This window comes from Nematolebias whitei, chromosome 2 (genome assembly GCF_014905685.2).
Source record: "Nematolebias whitei isolate Nwh7 chromosome 2, NemWhi1, whole genome shotgun sequence".
In the NCBI taxonomy this organism is placed as follows: domain Eukaryota; kingdom Metazoa; phylum Chordata; class Actinopteri; order Cyprinodontiformes; family Rivulidae; genus Nematolebias; species Nematolebias whitei.
In genome coordinates, this window is record NC_056499.1 from 20,831,207 (window position 1) to 20,847,995 (window position 16,789).

The window sequence follows — 16,789 nt, forward strand, 5'->3', positions numbered from 1 at the left end:
GAGAGAGAGATAGAGATAGAGATAGAGATAGAGAGAGAGAGAGAGAGGTGCCCAAAGTGGGGCCCACGGGCTGAAGTTGGCCCGCCAAGCTGTCCTCGTTATTTTATTAAAATTTCCTTTGAAGAGTCAATGACTCATTGACTCCACCGATTAACTTTATTGTTAGTCGGTCTGACTACTGTAAATTAACTACAAGGATTACACAGTAGAGTAGATAATTTATGTATTTTTAAATAATTTTAATTTATATATTTATATTTCAATTTGACAGACTTTCTACCATCCCTCGACAGCTTCTTGCCACTGAATAACATTTTCCTTTGACAGAACACACTTATAAATCACAAAGTAGGTGTGGGTGATATGGCTCAAATATTATATTGTGATATTTCAGTGCATTCTGACAATAACAATAAATTTTGAGATATAATCACACAAAAAAAAACCCACAGAAATCATAGTTATTCATTTGACAAAATTAACTTAATACATTGTTTGCAGCATTATATAAAAATTTAAAAAACAACAAGGGTTAATTTTACTGAAATTTTATTTAGTAAAGTATTCAGTCCCCAAGTATATTTTTTTAATGATCCTTCTGTTATTTAGATTGAAAAAGTCTGCATAAAATATAGATCAACAAAATCTACCACAAAAACTAAAATGCAGGTGAAATTTCCCAAAATAACTAAGAAAAATTAGGCTTAAGATCTGCTTGAGCATAAATGTAACCTACAACAAAATATGTTGCCTTTAAATGAGCTATAACTTCCAAAACTTGACAAGGTGATCAGCCGACCCTGATGCTTGTTGGCGTTTCAGCTTCCTCACAGGAATGATTCCATTTCTGATGCTCTCTTTGCTCAACTGCCTCTTTTCTTGGTCCATGGATGGACCGACTGTGGAACTCAAGAGACAGTTGAGTTGTGCGTGTTTGCACCAGCAGTTTAGAGCGGGGGGAGATGCTCCTCCTTTCTCTTTCTGAGGCTGTCTGTCATAGAGCAGAGACACACAAGTTGCATGCCCGCCTGTTGTTTGTCTCTGCTCAGCTGTAACAGACAGCCTCAGAAAAAGAAAGGAGGAGGCCCCTTGGCAATCAATGAACGGGCCAGACCACCAGGAAATGTCCCAGTGCTCCTGATGTCCACCCCTCAGCACAATGCTCTGGTTGGTCGCCTTCCATCAATCAGCCAATCGTAAAATGGACTGTACTTATATAGTGCCTTTCTAGTTTATCAAGATACTCAAAAAACACTTTACACTACAATCCATGTCCCCATTTACCCATTCATACAGCACTCTACTATATCTGTACAAAGACTAATCAGTGCTTTTAAGTTTCATAGATTGATGAGACACACATCGGAGGCAATGAGGGATCAAGTGTCTTGCCCAGGGACACTACTGCATGTGGCTGCTGGTGGAATCGAACCCCCAACTCTCACATTAGAGAACAACTGCTCTAACCACTCAGCCACAGCTGCCCCACAATATGCGTCGTGTACAATCTTACATTGAAAACCAGCGAAAGAGTGAGTCCGTGAAAGTCGAACCGTGAAGTACCGAGGGACTACTGTATAGGGCATTTCATATAATTTAACCTTTTGACAATGTATTGCATGGGTTGGGTTCAAAATGAGCAAATTTTTCCAAAAGCCAGAATTGATGTATGTTATCCATGTTCAATGAAAATGTAGACTAATTTTTTGTAAATTGTTACTTTTTTCCATTCCCACTTTACCAAGATTCCTAGCTGTTGTGGTAACTCAAATGCAAAATACTAAACTTTTTTTCCCACCCTCTTTCGGCTGCTCCTTTTGTCAGGGATCATCACAGCAAACTAACTTGGCAGGAAGACTTGGTAATTGTTATTATGCCGTATACCCTTCCCGATGCAACCACAAATCCCCAAGCTACCACAATCCTTTGTGTGGAGCAGAAGAGATGCCATAGGGCACTTGGGGGAGTAGATGGAGGGTTAAGACCCAGAGTGGGACAAATGAGGGTGGAGGCAGGTGTGGGTGTTTCACCTTTTCCACCCACATTTGATGTCAGCCTGGGGATAGGAACCAGCAACTTTCCAATCACAAGCTCTCCTTCTCTAACCTCTTTGCCACCACTCCCCTGTAAATGTACAACACCAAACATAATTGTTCCCGTTTTTATTTCAGCTTTAAAAAAAAGAAAATAAAATGTTTACCTGAATATAGGTGTATGACCAGGCTTGGGTTTATTCCATGAGAAGTGGGAGGGCACCGAGAGAAACTGTTCTGCAGGCCCATCTTTCTTCAAACTGTGCAAGTTCTCATCTGAGGGAGAGTCCAGATTAGATGATATATTATCTTGGTCATCTAGCACCAGCTCTCCTTTCCCAGTCTGCATAGCTGTTCTGTCCTGTGAGGTCTTCCTTGTCTTTAGTGGGATGTCTGTCTCAGATGGGCAGCATTGAAAGGGTGACATGCCTACAGAGGGACTCCCAGCCCAAGTGTCCTCTGTCACACTACCCCTGGGGGACGGTCCTGGCGTGGGTGTGGGTGAATGATGAGGAGACAATGAATTTGGATAGCAAATGTCAGCACTAGAGTGGCGCCTTTTCCCACAAGGTGAGGTGGGACGTGAAGAAGGCCTAGAAGATGGCCGTGGGCTGAGCCAATTTTCATCAGTGACACTGTTGCGTGGCGAATGGCAGGGTGACTGTCGGGGAGAAAGGGTAGAGTGAGAGTGGTGCACAAAAGGAGGGTGATGTTGATGCCAGAAGGACTGCTCCTCCAGAACTCCACCACCAGTTTGAGGGGAGGCACAGCCTGGAGAGGTCAGAGGCGACCCCAAAGAAACCCTGGCAGCTGCTTCATTCAGCTCCGAGTCAACATCATCATAGACATGTGAAAATGATTCACAAGAGGAGGCATCTGAAAACCAGCTTCGAGATGACAGGCTGCTGCCTGGACTAGGGCTGAGTGAAGAGTCTCGATATGAGTGGTCTAGTGGCAAAAACAGGTGCCCTCTAGACAAGGTCCTGTCCCTGTGGTAATCCCCATCAGAACCATTGGGCCTCAGCTCCCCTTCATTGCCATCCATCTCCTGTTGGCAACTAGGGGAAATGGAGGTGATTTGGATACTGGGGCATTCAAAAGCCTTTGGTGCCTCCACAGGAGCAGTGGGTAGCACTGTGTAGTATTGTGCATCATAACTTAATGACTCAGATCCTGGTTTGTGTGATGGAAGGCGTGATGAGGTGTTGATGACCTGGGATTGGGAGTGCATGCCATGACGAGACAGACCAATAGACTGGTGGTTGGTGATCATAGACTGAGGCTGGCCCACATTTAGGATATAGAACGATGTGTTGTCATCAGGCTCCAGATCTAGGATGGATATAGGAAAAATATTATCACTATACAGACATTACCAAGTATTGCATCATTAACATCACTGCCAATAACTACATAACAATTACAATTACCTTTACAATAACATAACAATAGTTACAACAAATTATAATGAACAAGGATAATTGAATTGCAATCTCATTTTCTGTGCCGTGAAAAATACACTAAAATATTAAAGTTTTAATACATGTTGAATGTTTTTGTTTGTTTGTTTTTGGGGGCAGCACAGTGGCACAGTTGGTAGAGCTGCTGCCTCTCAGACAACAGATTACCCTGGTTCAAATCCCAATCCAGGTGCCTTTCTGGGTGGAGTTTGCATGTTCTCTCCCTGCATGCGTGGGTTTTCTCCAGGTATTCCGGTTTCCTCCCACAGACCAAAATCATGCACGTTAGGCTATTGGTAACTTTAAATTATCCCTAGGTGTGAGTAAGAATTGTTGTTTGTCTTGTGTGTGTCTATGTGGCTCTGTGATGGACTTTCGATCTGTCCAGGGTGTCCCCCGCCTCTCGCACAGTGATTGCTGGACATGGGCACCGGCAACCCCCCGCGACACAAAAAAGGAAGAAGTGGGTAAAGAGAATGGATGGATGGGTGGTTGTTTTAGTCCAAGGGTTTGCCCTCAATTTATTGGCCTACACTTATTCATACTTCAAAGTAATAACAATTATGCATGAATATATAATTGGTTCACATTCTGATAAACTTTATGGAATACAGTAGTCCCTCGCCACTTTGCAGTTCGTTTGTCACGGACTCGCTCTATCGAGGTTTTACAAAGTAAGATTGGACATGACACACAATTGACTGATTGATGGATGAGCCACACGATCGGCATGGAATTTAGCACCAGCTGCACCTATGTGACACTTCCTCCTGTAGCTGATCTCTGCTCTGCAGTGGAGAAGTGGGCGTGCCTGAGAGTGCTGACAGAGAGCAACCATGGCAGAGACCTGAAATCATGACATTATGTGCTCTTTTAGAGCATTTCGAGTTTTGAAACATTGTTTAGAATATTGAAAGTGTGTGGGAAGGGTTTAAAATGCCTTAATATATATATATATATATATATATATAAATTAGGGCTGTCAACATTACCGTGTTAACGCATGTGATTAATCTAAAACGATTAATGTGTTAATATTACATAATGCAGATTAATCACATTACCTATTTTGACCTATAAAGGCCTCTATCCTGCGGAGGGTTACCTGGTTATTCTCCAGCTCCACCTTCCAGTCTAGTGGGGGTTGTAGTGCACTTAAATTAGTTTGCCAACCACCAATAAAATCAAAAAAAGAAGAAGGGTTACATGGTTTGATCACATAAATGACACTTAATGAGACATCCGAGTTAACATTTATAAATTACTCCAGTTTCCTCCCAGACCCAAAACATGCATGTTAGGCTAATTGGTAACTCTAAATTGTCCCTAGGTGTGAGTGAGAGAGTGAATGGATGTTTGTCTCGTTGGTCTGTGTGGCCCTGTAATGGACTGGAGACCTGTCCAGAGTGTACCCCTCCTCTCGCACAGTGACTGCTGGACATGGTCACCGGCGAGCCCCGCGACCCAAAAAGGAAGAAGTGGATGGAAGGATGGATGTTTGAAACAAAATGACTTCTGTAAACCTTGCCGAGTGTGAAAACCTGGAAAACTGTTTGGTTTGAGACAATAAAACATTTTCTTCAACATTTTATGAAAACCTGCATATTTACATTACAACGGTAAGCATAGTGATTAATCGTGATTAATTTTTTTAATCGATTGACAGCACTAATATATACTACTACTATAATAATATATATACAATATATACTATAATAACTACTACTTACTACTTATACTACTATTCCTACTTCGCAGTTTTTCACTTATGGAAAAGATTCAGGGTACCGATCCCCTGTGATAAACAAGGGAGTACTGTACTTTAAGCTTACCACAGTCATGCCTTCAGAAAACACTACAATTTGAGCTAAACATTTATATTTTGTTTTCCAAAAATCATACCATAAATATGTGCATGAATCTGTTCTAAGTTTAAGCTTGAGTCCTGTTTTGAAAAAGTTGAGGCCCTATAGTGTTGCTGGGTAACGGGTGGTTTAATAGGCATAGTTTCAAGAGGGATAACCAATAAAAACGCAATGCAGAAAACAAATTCATACAACGTTGCATTCCATGTCATCACAACCAGCAAAGGCAGACTATTTATACCAAAGGTCATCCAGCACAAGGAGTATACACACATAAACAGACACACACATAAACAGACAGGAGTCCATTGTGTGTATTGGCACTATTCAGTTTGAGTTTATTGATATACTTTTACTGGAAATACTCAGCTGCTCCCACTAAAAACCCGTTTGCTCCCACTAAAAACCTGCTTTCTCCTAGTGCTCTACATGTTTCCTATGACAGCAATTGAAATTTACTTTTACATTAGAAATGTAGGAGGTGGCCAATTGATCATTTCAGATTTTCCCATTAAACACCTGCTTTGCCTTTATGTGACAATTACTACCTAAGTTGTATGATTTGTGCATGCATGCAGTAGAAAAGAAGAAACTGTAAAACTTGTATTATGTCAGACATTAAGCTACAATTTCTGCTTTATAGTTTAACAAAAAAAACAAAAAAAACCTAAATGACTAACCTTCCTCAAAGGAGAGAAAAAAAATGAGTCAACGAGTGCACTAAAAGTATCTGGCTTAGCTAAAACCACATTGTAGCCTGTACAGGATACAGTTGTGAAATTCTTAAACAACACTTTCGCATACCCCTTAAAGTGCTTGTGACATCAAATTTTAGTAATAAATCAGAACGTATTTTCAGAAAAATAACATTTACAAAGTAATGCAAAAACATTTCACGTCATTGAGATGAACAATTCTTGAGATATTATGTGGTATATGTGGCAACAGGAAGTGATGACAAAGGGGAATGCTTGAACGTGAACAGAGCATTGCTACAATGACTAAAAACACAGACAGAAACAAAGATTTTGATGTTCCTCTGGATTATTTATCAGCGAGAGACAAAGAAGAGCAAAGTTAAAACAAATATTGTATCAATAAACAAAGACCAGGGAGATCCTTTTTAATTAAGTATTCCCCTTTAATGCCACTTCCTGTTTCAATTTGGCTGTGCAAACGTTAAAAAAAAAAGTTGACAATTTTGTGATAAAATGGGTAAAATTGTGTACTATACCAAATTTCTTAAACATTAAGATGTTTTCTTCTACTTTTTGTATTTGTACAATATGCATGTCACAGGTATTTTAAAGATACCCACCTAGTATATTCACATAAACAGATGTGAAAGTTGGGCAACATGAAAAACACTTCCACCACATCAATATTTTCCCATCAACTGTATTATGCACAAGGAATGCTTCAAGTCTGATAGAGCCAAAGGTAAACACTCAGTAGTTCAATTAAAAAATTCAATTAAAAAATACTTTATTAATCCCAAAGGGAAATTATTTGTTGTTGTAACTCGTTATCTTCATTTCATTAAGAGATGTTATAGATACTGATGGCAGTAGACAGGAAGGATCTCTTGTAAAGGTCCATCCCACAGTGGATCCTAAGAAACTGGCTGCAGATGTCATCCGATCCGTCCACCCAGACTCGAATGGCCTCTCGGTTCCCCCGGGCTGTAGGACCGCCCGAATGCTGGGCAGAACTCCTCCCAGAGCGATGGCCACTCCTCCCAGCAGTCTGCCGAGCTCCTCGTCGCTGCAGACAGCCAACTGTAGGTGCTGAGGGACGATCCTGTCCTTCCGCTGTCATGAGCCGTGTTTCCTGCTAGTTCCAGGATCTCAGTGGTCAGGCACTCGAGCACAGCTGGCAGGTAGATGAGAATACATCCACAGAACATCCTTTTCAACTCATTTGAGATTTGGGGCTGTAGTTGAGATATTATTTGAGCTTTTGAGAAGTTAATCAGCTGCTGCTGGTTGTAGAAAACTGCCTTGTTGTCATGGTTAAGCATCATAACAAACGTCTTAAACTAAAAAAGTTTCAGTAAAAATCCTTCCAGCTGCACAGCATCCGATACCAGAGGAAACAATCATCCAAAAAATGTGATTTACATCCAGAAAAAGAGGAATTAAAGTTTCCAAAAGCAAAATCTCAGAATGAAAGTAACAGAGCTGCTCTAACATGCAGCCACCTTGAGCGGCACAATTCTAGAACTTACGATGGCTTATGAGTTATAACTTATGAGTTCTTATGATAGCATGGAGCAGCAGAAAATTATACAAAACAATACAGCCCATTCCTTGCTCAATGAAGTATTTAGGGGTCCTATGAATTATATGGTGTTATGGAGAAGCAGAAGCTGAATATCATTCAAATACAGTAATTATCAGGTACTTTAGATATAGAAATAAAAAAGGTTAATATACAATATACAAATGAATGTACAAATGTAAAATGAGAAATATAAATAACATTTCTATGAGCTAAACAATGTGAAAATTGCAAAGTGAAGGGAGAAGATAAATATTTCAATAAAGTATTACAAAAACATTATTACAATACATTATTAGTAGTATTTATTTACAGTATTTATTCAGAATTTGCATTTTTACACCATTACAAGTACAACCTGACTCAAACTACAAGCCTATGGTCATAATGAGGCATGGATGGAGATAAGGCTAATTTGATGGAAAGTGTCTTTCCTAAAATATGTGCTTTCCACAAGAGTGTGTGTTTGTTTTTGTTTTTTTTGGTACTTCTGTCCCTTTGTTGTTGCCTGGGATTTGATCAATGACCTTGTCCATCCCTTTTTGACAAGTCCCCACACCTCTGATTATTGCTAGAACAGTTTTTGTTTTTAGCTCCCAAATACACACAATTTCTATATCCAGGTCTTTATATCTGGCTAGTTTTTCAGCAACTTTAAGAGAGGTGTTACTTTCCAATGGAATGGACATATTGATAAGGAGAAAAGTTTTTACTTTTTGTCTAGCCTGTCAGCACCAATTTCCCCAACCATTTGGATAGGCATGTCCCAAAGGACAGTGACGTCAATGTTTTCTACTACTATTACAGACTTCTGTTACAGAGGAGGAGATATACAACTAACTGTTAAAGACCATACAGTGAAACTGCCCAGGATGTTGATCAGTCACCTCATATAACAAATGAGTAAAAAAACAAACAAAAAAAAAAAAAACGGATGGCAAAACATTAAAAGGTCTATCGACTTTTATATTTTTTTGTCTATTTCATTCAACAAAACAAATAGTAAAGATAATTAACAAGTATTATTGAACAGATGAGAGTAAAATAGGAGGTAAATACAGTCCCTGGCCCACAGCCCTCATCTTGCAATAAAGTAAAATGAATTTGATACCTAAAACTGTGTAAAAGAAATGGGGTAGGTGGTGGGAAACCCCCTTGAAACTGCCAAATGCAAGTCACCTGAGGAGAGGTCAGAGAGGACCATGGAGCTCTTTAATTTAACAACAGCCTTGGTTGCGAACCTCTTCCTCAAAGACCTGTGCGTCACACACTCCTCAAGTGTCCATACATCAGAGCCAATCTGGTTAAATAAAGATCTCTAAGTGGCTTTCCTGTACCTAGGCTAATAATAGCTCTGCCTCACTGGGAGACATTTCAATGAAGGAAGACGGTATATGCCCTTAAAATCATGTATTCTCATCCTAACAACCCCATTCAGTGGTGGTGTGGCATTTACTATGGATGGCTCTTATGACTCTTTGACATAAAGCTCAATGGGTCTCTGGCTGACTAGTACACTGTTAAAAGGATCTAGTTTAAGGGATTATCTCTAGACACTTTGTTCTTCACTCCTCCTATTCTCACTACACACAAAGTATGTGAGAATCTTGTGACCAGAAATGACCCACATTCTACGAAAACCACTTACTACAAAAACAGAGATGATGCGGGTCTCCCAGAGAAGATGATACTCTAATTAATATTGCACATTTCCACTGATGGCCCCAAAGGTCTTTTTGTTGACTTCTTTTTGTTTATGTTTATGTAAGTCCATGACCATGCAGAATGAATGAGTGTGTGCATGTCCCTATGTGCCTGTGTATACATTTGCATGAGAGTTGTATGTGCCTGCTTACGTGTATGTGCACATGCTCTCAACATTATAATACTTTCTTAGGTTACAGAGTCCTAACATCATGTGGTGTTGGAGCAGGAGGAGCTAGGGTTTCCTTTGTGGTGGGCAGGCAGGTTGATTAGAACAGGCTCTGATTACATCCCATGCACAGATGGCTTTGTGTTTAGGCCGGTCTCCTCTTTCAGCTCTCTTCAAGAGCTGCTGATCAACAGAGCAGAGTACAATTGTGCCAACACTACATACGCTCCAAGAATTATGGCTTAAATGCCATATATATAATCAGATAATCAGAATCAACCAAACAAATGAATGAAAATAAGTAAATAATTTAATAATTTCATTTTAATGCAAGTGTGGTTAACAAGTACACAGGTCTTTGTTTTTTCATGATGTAAACATCAAAAATCTATTTGTGAAAACCTGTGAACAACCTGCACATCTGAGTGCGATTACACAATGTTAAATAGACATTTTCTTTAAATGAACAAAATACACTTTAGTTTAGAGGATGGTGGGGAGAGGCAGAGTTCTAACCTTGACACTGTTCTCAACCCATTTTGCTATCTGAATGTTAACAGTGCTTTGAAGGTGGTGTGTTTGTAATCAGTCCAGCATTCATGAGAAATTGGCTGTCAAAGGCAAAACACACAAAACTTAATGATAACCACATCTACAGCAGTATTCTCACTGGGAAGTGTAGGACTTTCCTTATGGAGTTCGCATTTTCTGCTCCTGTCTCTGTGGGCGTTCTACAGGTACTCTGACTTCCTTCCACATTAAGCTGTGATTATACTTGAGCATTAGTCCTGGCACAAGTGAGCTGTGACGTCAGCATTGCAGAATTATCGTTTAATGTTGGCACTTCAGATGTGCACTCAATGCAGTTCTCCTCGTAAACAGCAGATGGTCCTACTCAAGCAAAATATAGCTACCGGGTACATGGCAGAAATGGCACCAGAAAAAAAAGAATATTCTTCACAGCAAAATGTAAAGATGCAGTTTCATCTTCTCTCCTTTACTTTTATAAGTAGAGCTTAAAAGTTGATGTACCTTCCTGGGTTTTTGTTTGGTTATATAAATAAATGCTCGCAGACTTTGCCCTGCAGATTTTTCTTTTTGATAGGGCGCCACCTGTGCAGTGCATAACAACTTGCAAAATTTGGCCCAACCAACCTATATCAACACGACTCCAAAGTATGGGGGAAATATCTGGCATTAAGCTTCGCGTGTTTTCCTTTTCTGTTTTTACTAATCTAAAAATATAACAATCTGTTTTATTCCTAACAATATGGTAGCAATTACTTTAGTGATAAGAACCAAGTCAGTACACAGCTTCGGTCAAGCAAATTTAACTAAATTATTAGACATAACACAAATTAACAGTATGGTTCTTTAATAATCCATTAAAAAAAAAATTACAAGTAAAAAAATAAGCTTTTTTAGATTTTACTTTTAGAGACAAATTTCAGCCTCTGAGTAAATACAGATATTTGCAGCGATTAACAACAGAGCTCACATCGTTAACATCAAGGCTTTCCAAGAACTCTGTCTGCCTGGTGCTCTGCATTTCTAAACACAGAACCTGTGACGCATTTCCACGCATGAACTGTAAAGCTTGCTCTACACCTGTGACTCGTATTCTTAGTTGGGGTTGGGCCAAACAGACTGGTGATCTCTGGACAAGTAGGTGGCCAGGTCTGCATAAATCTAACAGCATGAGTAAAATACAATTTTACTGTAAAGTAATTCAATTCAATTCAATTCAGTTTATTTATATAGCGCCAAATCACAACAAAGTTGTCTCAGGGCACTTTACAGAAACATCCACATACATGAAAGCCAATTAATAAAGTTCTCTATCTAAGGAATCCAGCAGACAAGTTGAATCTTGGCTTCGTTGCAGTCTCCCATCCTGAGTACTATAGTACTATAATAAAGACTATACAGTGTAGAGAATAAAGAAATAATGTATGTGACAAAATCCTAACATATCCATCTCACATTCTTCTGACATAAGCACAGCCTTGTTATGGTATTACCCTGTAATGTTAGGGTTATTTTAAAAAGCCTTCATGTGTCATTTTTGAAGGCGCAGTAGCCAATAGAGGCTTAACAACAGCAGCATAAGCCAAAGCTAACATATGCCATCAGCTAAATTAAGATCCTAATTAACAATCTCATGCAGAGATAACATTACGGAAGAATAAAGTGCCAAGTAACCACCTGAACTAAACATCTACTAATACACAAACATTCCAACAAAATAAATCATTAACACTAGGCTTGTTAATTTGGTACTCTAATAAACTCAGTAAAGCTTGTAACTTTTAATTTGAGTTTTTATCAACTGCAAAATAGCAACAGAAGATTTAACCTCTCTCTGTAAACATGAACATTTTGACAGCTCTCTAAGCCTTCTTCAACTATCCATCCATTATCTTTACCCGCTTCTTCCTTTCTGGATCATGGGGGTCACTGGTGCCCATGTCCAGAAGTCACTGTGTGAGAGGGGGGACAGCCTGAACAGGTCTCCAGTCCATCACAGGGACACACTGAGACAAACAAGAAAAACATCAATTCACTCTCTCACTAATACCTAGGGACACTTTAGAGTGGCCAGTTAGCCTAACATGCATGTTTTTGGTCTGTGGGAGGAAACTGGAGCACCCAGAGAAAACCCACACATACACAGAGAGAACATGCAAACTCCACTCAGAAAGGCCCCCAACTGGAATTCAATCCGGCAACCTTCTCGCTGAGAAGCGGCATATCTACCAACTGTGCCACCATGCTGCCCTTTCTTCAACTATGCACATCAAAACAAAGAAAATTTAAAGAAAGTCTCAAAACCCTTTTTTCGGAATACAAGTAGCAATACAACTAATAAAAACTAAAAGTAAGTAATTAAATTAATACAAATTTTGAAAGCCTCGTTTTAAAGGTGAACTGCAACAAGTCTACAATGAAATACCGTACAACTGAGGGAGGGAAAACAGAGAGGAAAATACGAGAAAAATTAGACGCTATAAGTCTGTAGGGCCAGCCACAGCATGTATGAAATGTGGTCTCTAAGGAGAGCGTTAGAACAACATTAGAGGCTGCTGCTAACGGGTGACATTTAAACAATTTGCTGTAGCTGACTGTGCATATGCCTGAAAACATGTCTATCAAAGCAAGAGAGAGAGCTGGAGAGCAACAAAAAGGAACATACTTAGAAACAGAGCTTATATATGTCTGAGAATAGAAAAGAGAACAAATGTGAGAAGAAATACATAATGAAGGAATAGTGATGCACATGAGTTGACATTTGCATACAGCAGGACTAAAGAGTGAGAGCAGTGGAACTCTAGTGGCTATGTGCAGTGCACTAATTAAAAAATTATGTCAATGTAAACTTCCTCCAAGCCATGAATTGTAATATTAGGTGTGCTAAACTCCTAGAAAATGTCAACACTTTTCTGTCAGCGATGTAAACCCCTTCAAATGAGCTACTGGTAATTACAATTTATAATAGAGAAACGCCTTCCACTCAGTGAGTTTCTAGGAAAGTAGAATAGATTATGAGGATTAAAAAAAAAAAAAAAACTTAAGTGAGTGCCTTGAAACAAGAAGGGTCATCAGCTCTATTTTTTTCATTCACAGATAAATTACATTGAGCTTCAAAGACTCATTTGCAAGTGAGACCTGTTTTGACAGACAATAAAAAGTGGTGAAAATGGCACATAGGGTATATTCGGTCCATATAAGCGGTGCAAGTATTTGGTTTGCATTGTCGGTAGCAAGTCGGACCCATTCAGGGTGGGAGTTGGACTCTGCCAGGGCTGCCCATTGTCACAGATTCTGTTCTTAACTTTTATGGATAGAATTTCTCGGTTCAGCCAGGGGCCAGAGGGATTCTGGTTCGGTGGCCTCAGGATTTCATCTCTGCTCTTTGCAGATGATGTGGTCCTGTTGGCGTCATTGTACAGTGATCTTCAGCTCTCATTGGAGCGGTTCACAGCCGAGTGTGAAGCAGCTGGGATGAGAATCAGCACCTCCAAATCCGAGGCCATGGTCCTGAACCAGAAAAGGGTGGATTGCTCTCTTTAGGTCGAGGGTGAGGTTCTCCCTCAAGTGGAGGAGTTCAAGTATCTTGGGGTTTTGTTCACGAGTGAGGGAAGAATGGAGCGTGGGATTGGCAGATGGATTGGTGCAGTGTCTGAAGTATTATGGAATATGTACTTGTCCATTGTGGTGAAGAGGGAACTGAGCTGTAAGGCAAAGCTCTCCATTTACTGGTCAGTCTGCGTTCCTACCCTCACCTATGGCCACGAGCTCTGGGTAGTGACCGAAAGAATGAGATCACGGATACAGGGGGTTGAAATGCGTTTCCTCCGCAAGGTAGCTGGACTCTCCCTTAGAGATAGAGTGAGAAGTTCAATTATCTGGGAGAGACTTGGAGTAGAACCACTGCTCCTCCACATCGAGAGTAGCCAGCTGAGGTGGTTCGGGCATCTGGTAAGGATGCCCCCTGGACTCCTCCCTAGGGAGGTGCTTCGGGTATGTCCGACTGGGAGGAGATCCCAGGGAAGACCCAGGACATGCTGGAGAGACTGTCTCTCTGTTAGCCTGGGAACGTCTTGGGGTCCCCCCCAGAAGAGCTAGAAGAGGTGGCAGTGGAAAGAGACGTCTGGGCCTCCCTGCTCAAACTGCTGCTCCCGCGACCCGACTTCAGAACAAGTGGAAAATAATGGATGGATGGATGGATGTTTCTGTATAACAACCCAGTGACAAGGATGCCTGCAGCGCCTGCACAACATTATGACGTCACATGCACCTACCTGATTTGATCATGGCGGGAGAGTGAAAATGTCGGCAGTGTGGAAGTTTTTTAAAATGTCAAAAACTGATAGCAGAACTGTTATTTGCAATGACTGCTCAGCATCAGTGACGCAAGGAGGAGAGAAAACAAAGTCCTACAACATTTCAAGCCTATTAACCATCTCAAGAACCACCATTCTGACCATTACAATGAGTTCATGGTGGCCAGAAAGAAAAGCAAGAGAGTGGTCAACCACGGAGAAACAAAACCTCACCAGCTGTCCATCCATCCAAAAGCCATGCAGAATGTAGTATTTTAATTCTACAGCAGAGAAAGCTAAGCAGTCTCTGTAAGTAGGTCTAGGAAAAAATATTGGTATTGGTATCTATCGGTTATCGGCTAAATAAGTTTTAACATATTGGCATATCAGATATCGGCCAAAAATCCAATATCGTGCATCCCTAGATAATAATTATTTTATAGACATCATTCCTTACAATTAACATGGGCAAGGCTATAATTTGTCAGATCTGTGTTTTTTTTTCTTTTAGAAATCCACTAATTTGCATACAAATCAAATATATGTTTTTTTTGGCACCAAACAATTAAGTAAACATTTATTTTTTAGCCTTACTCTTAAAACCAGATTTACCCTTTATTACATATGTGATATTAAATGTAACAAGTCATATTAAGCAAACTAAAAAATATGTGGGGCAATGCACATTTTTTGCCTGCAATTATGCATAAGTGTATTCTTAACCCCATGTAAAACTTCCTAACAGGTGTGATATTTTGTGTACCATATATAAAAAAATGACTTTTCATAATTGCTTTTATGGACCACTCCCCTATAACTTATATATAAGAATTATAAATCATAAAAACAGGAAAAAGAACCAGAAAATGGCAAAACCCAAAAATGTCAATACCAAGCATTAGGCCAAATGAAATATAATTTAAAATGTCATGCTAAAATCAGAAGTGATTCAAACTGATCTAATCCCAAATGGCAAGACTAGCTTTACAGTAAGGACAAGAGAAGAAAGAAAAAAAGATGCAGGAGATTTTTAGATGGTGTAATGCAGACTCTGACATGTTGGTACAGCACAGCCATCAGTAGCTTTAGTTGCACTAAATTTAAACTAGACAGATGCCTCACATAGTTACTCATGCCTCGCCCCAGAAAACAAACGTCTCATTCATCACATTGGGTGCCGGGACCCCCTACTTTTCAGCAGGGTTAGGGGGCACCCACATGATTACCTAACTCCACATGTAGACCTTAAGCATTACTGTCAGACCTTTGACCTACCTGAGTTTACATCCAAGTACTTGTATCTTAATAAATGTTTTTCCCCCTAACCGAGAAGATTTCATCTCAAGCCTAAAATTCAAAAGTTCAATCAAATTAGTAACACACATTTAACTGACTTTTTCCTTTATGGAAAATTACTCAATTTCTTCTGATCATTTCTGACAATCTTAGTTTAGATCGGCAAGAAAAATAATGAAACCAATTCCCACAAAAGTTTAATAAAAAGGACAGGCTAAACTTTAGTGTAATAGAAGTAAATTAAAGACAGCATTTTAACATTTAAATTTTTAAGCTTGGACTAAAAGTCTATTTTAAGTAGATGTGAAAATAAATTTTGTCAGTGAAAATGTAAAATCATCATGCCATTTAGTTTGTAATTATTTCCTGACATGTATTTTATAACCGCTGTAAAATAAATGAACAAGATACTGGTCATCCTTCTCCCTACAAATTTAGACAAACACATGCAGGCATAACTCCTACACCTGGCTCGAGTCCGGGAGTGTCGTAACACTCACCTGTAGATGTGGCACAAAGCATTCTTCCACTCCTCTCCTCGTTATGATCACAAAGTGCCTGAGCAGTAAAAAGTTGAAGACTGCAGACGTGCTGGGACAACAGGGATTCTCCTGATCTAAGTATGAAGTAGTCACTAGAACCTGCCGCCTGACCTCTGCCACTCTCTTTGGGAGCTCAAAATAGTCCACCATGAGAGCGATGTAATTTCAGTCTTTCCCACGACAAGGACTGAGAGGATCGTGCTCTTGGCTCACAGAAGTGGAGCAATGACAATAACATAGACAAGGACAAAAATTCTTGCTCCGGTAGCTGTACTTTGATAATGTCAGTGCCATAAAATACGCAACAACATGCCTTCACTTCTAGACAAGACCATCACACAGTTATGGAAAACATTGTGAGCAGATCAAAATCAAACCTAACTAAATGGTTGTGGTTACTGCTGGCATCTGGATATTTCATTAGCCTAGATCAGTCTCTCTGATGTCACTCGTGGTTTCTCTCATACCCTGAGAGAACCGTAGGAGGAAAGATGGCCCATCCTGGTGGCACGTCTACTCTTCTGTTGGACTACGTTAAACCACAAATAAATCAGCCTTTAATGTGGAAGATTCAAAAATGCACAGAAAAACTGCCACTCTGTAGATTATAAAGACTC

At 39.9% G+C, this 16,789-nt stretch overlaps 1 protein-coding gene across 1 annotated transcript in view; it reads right to left on the minus strand.

Moving 5' to 3' along the window:
• nfatc3a (nuclear factor of activated T cells 3a) overlaps nucleotides 1-16,789 on the minus strand; it is a 63,535-nt gene that overhangs the window by 38,803 nt on the left and 7,943 nt on the right. Inside the window, exon 2 of the mRNA XM_037690699.1 lies at nucleotides 2,201-3,365. Within this exon, the coding sequence (XP_037546627.1) occupies nucleotides 2,201-3,365 (1,165 nt within the window). The remainder of the gene's footprint in view (nucleotides 1-2,200; nucleotides 3,366-16,789) is intronic.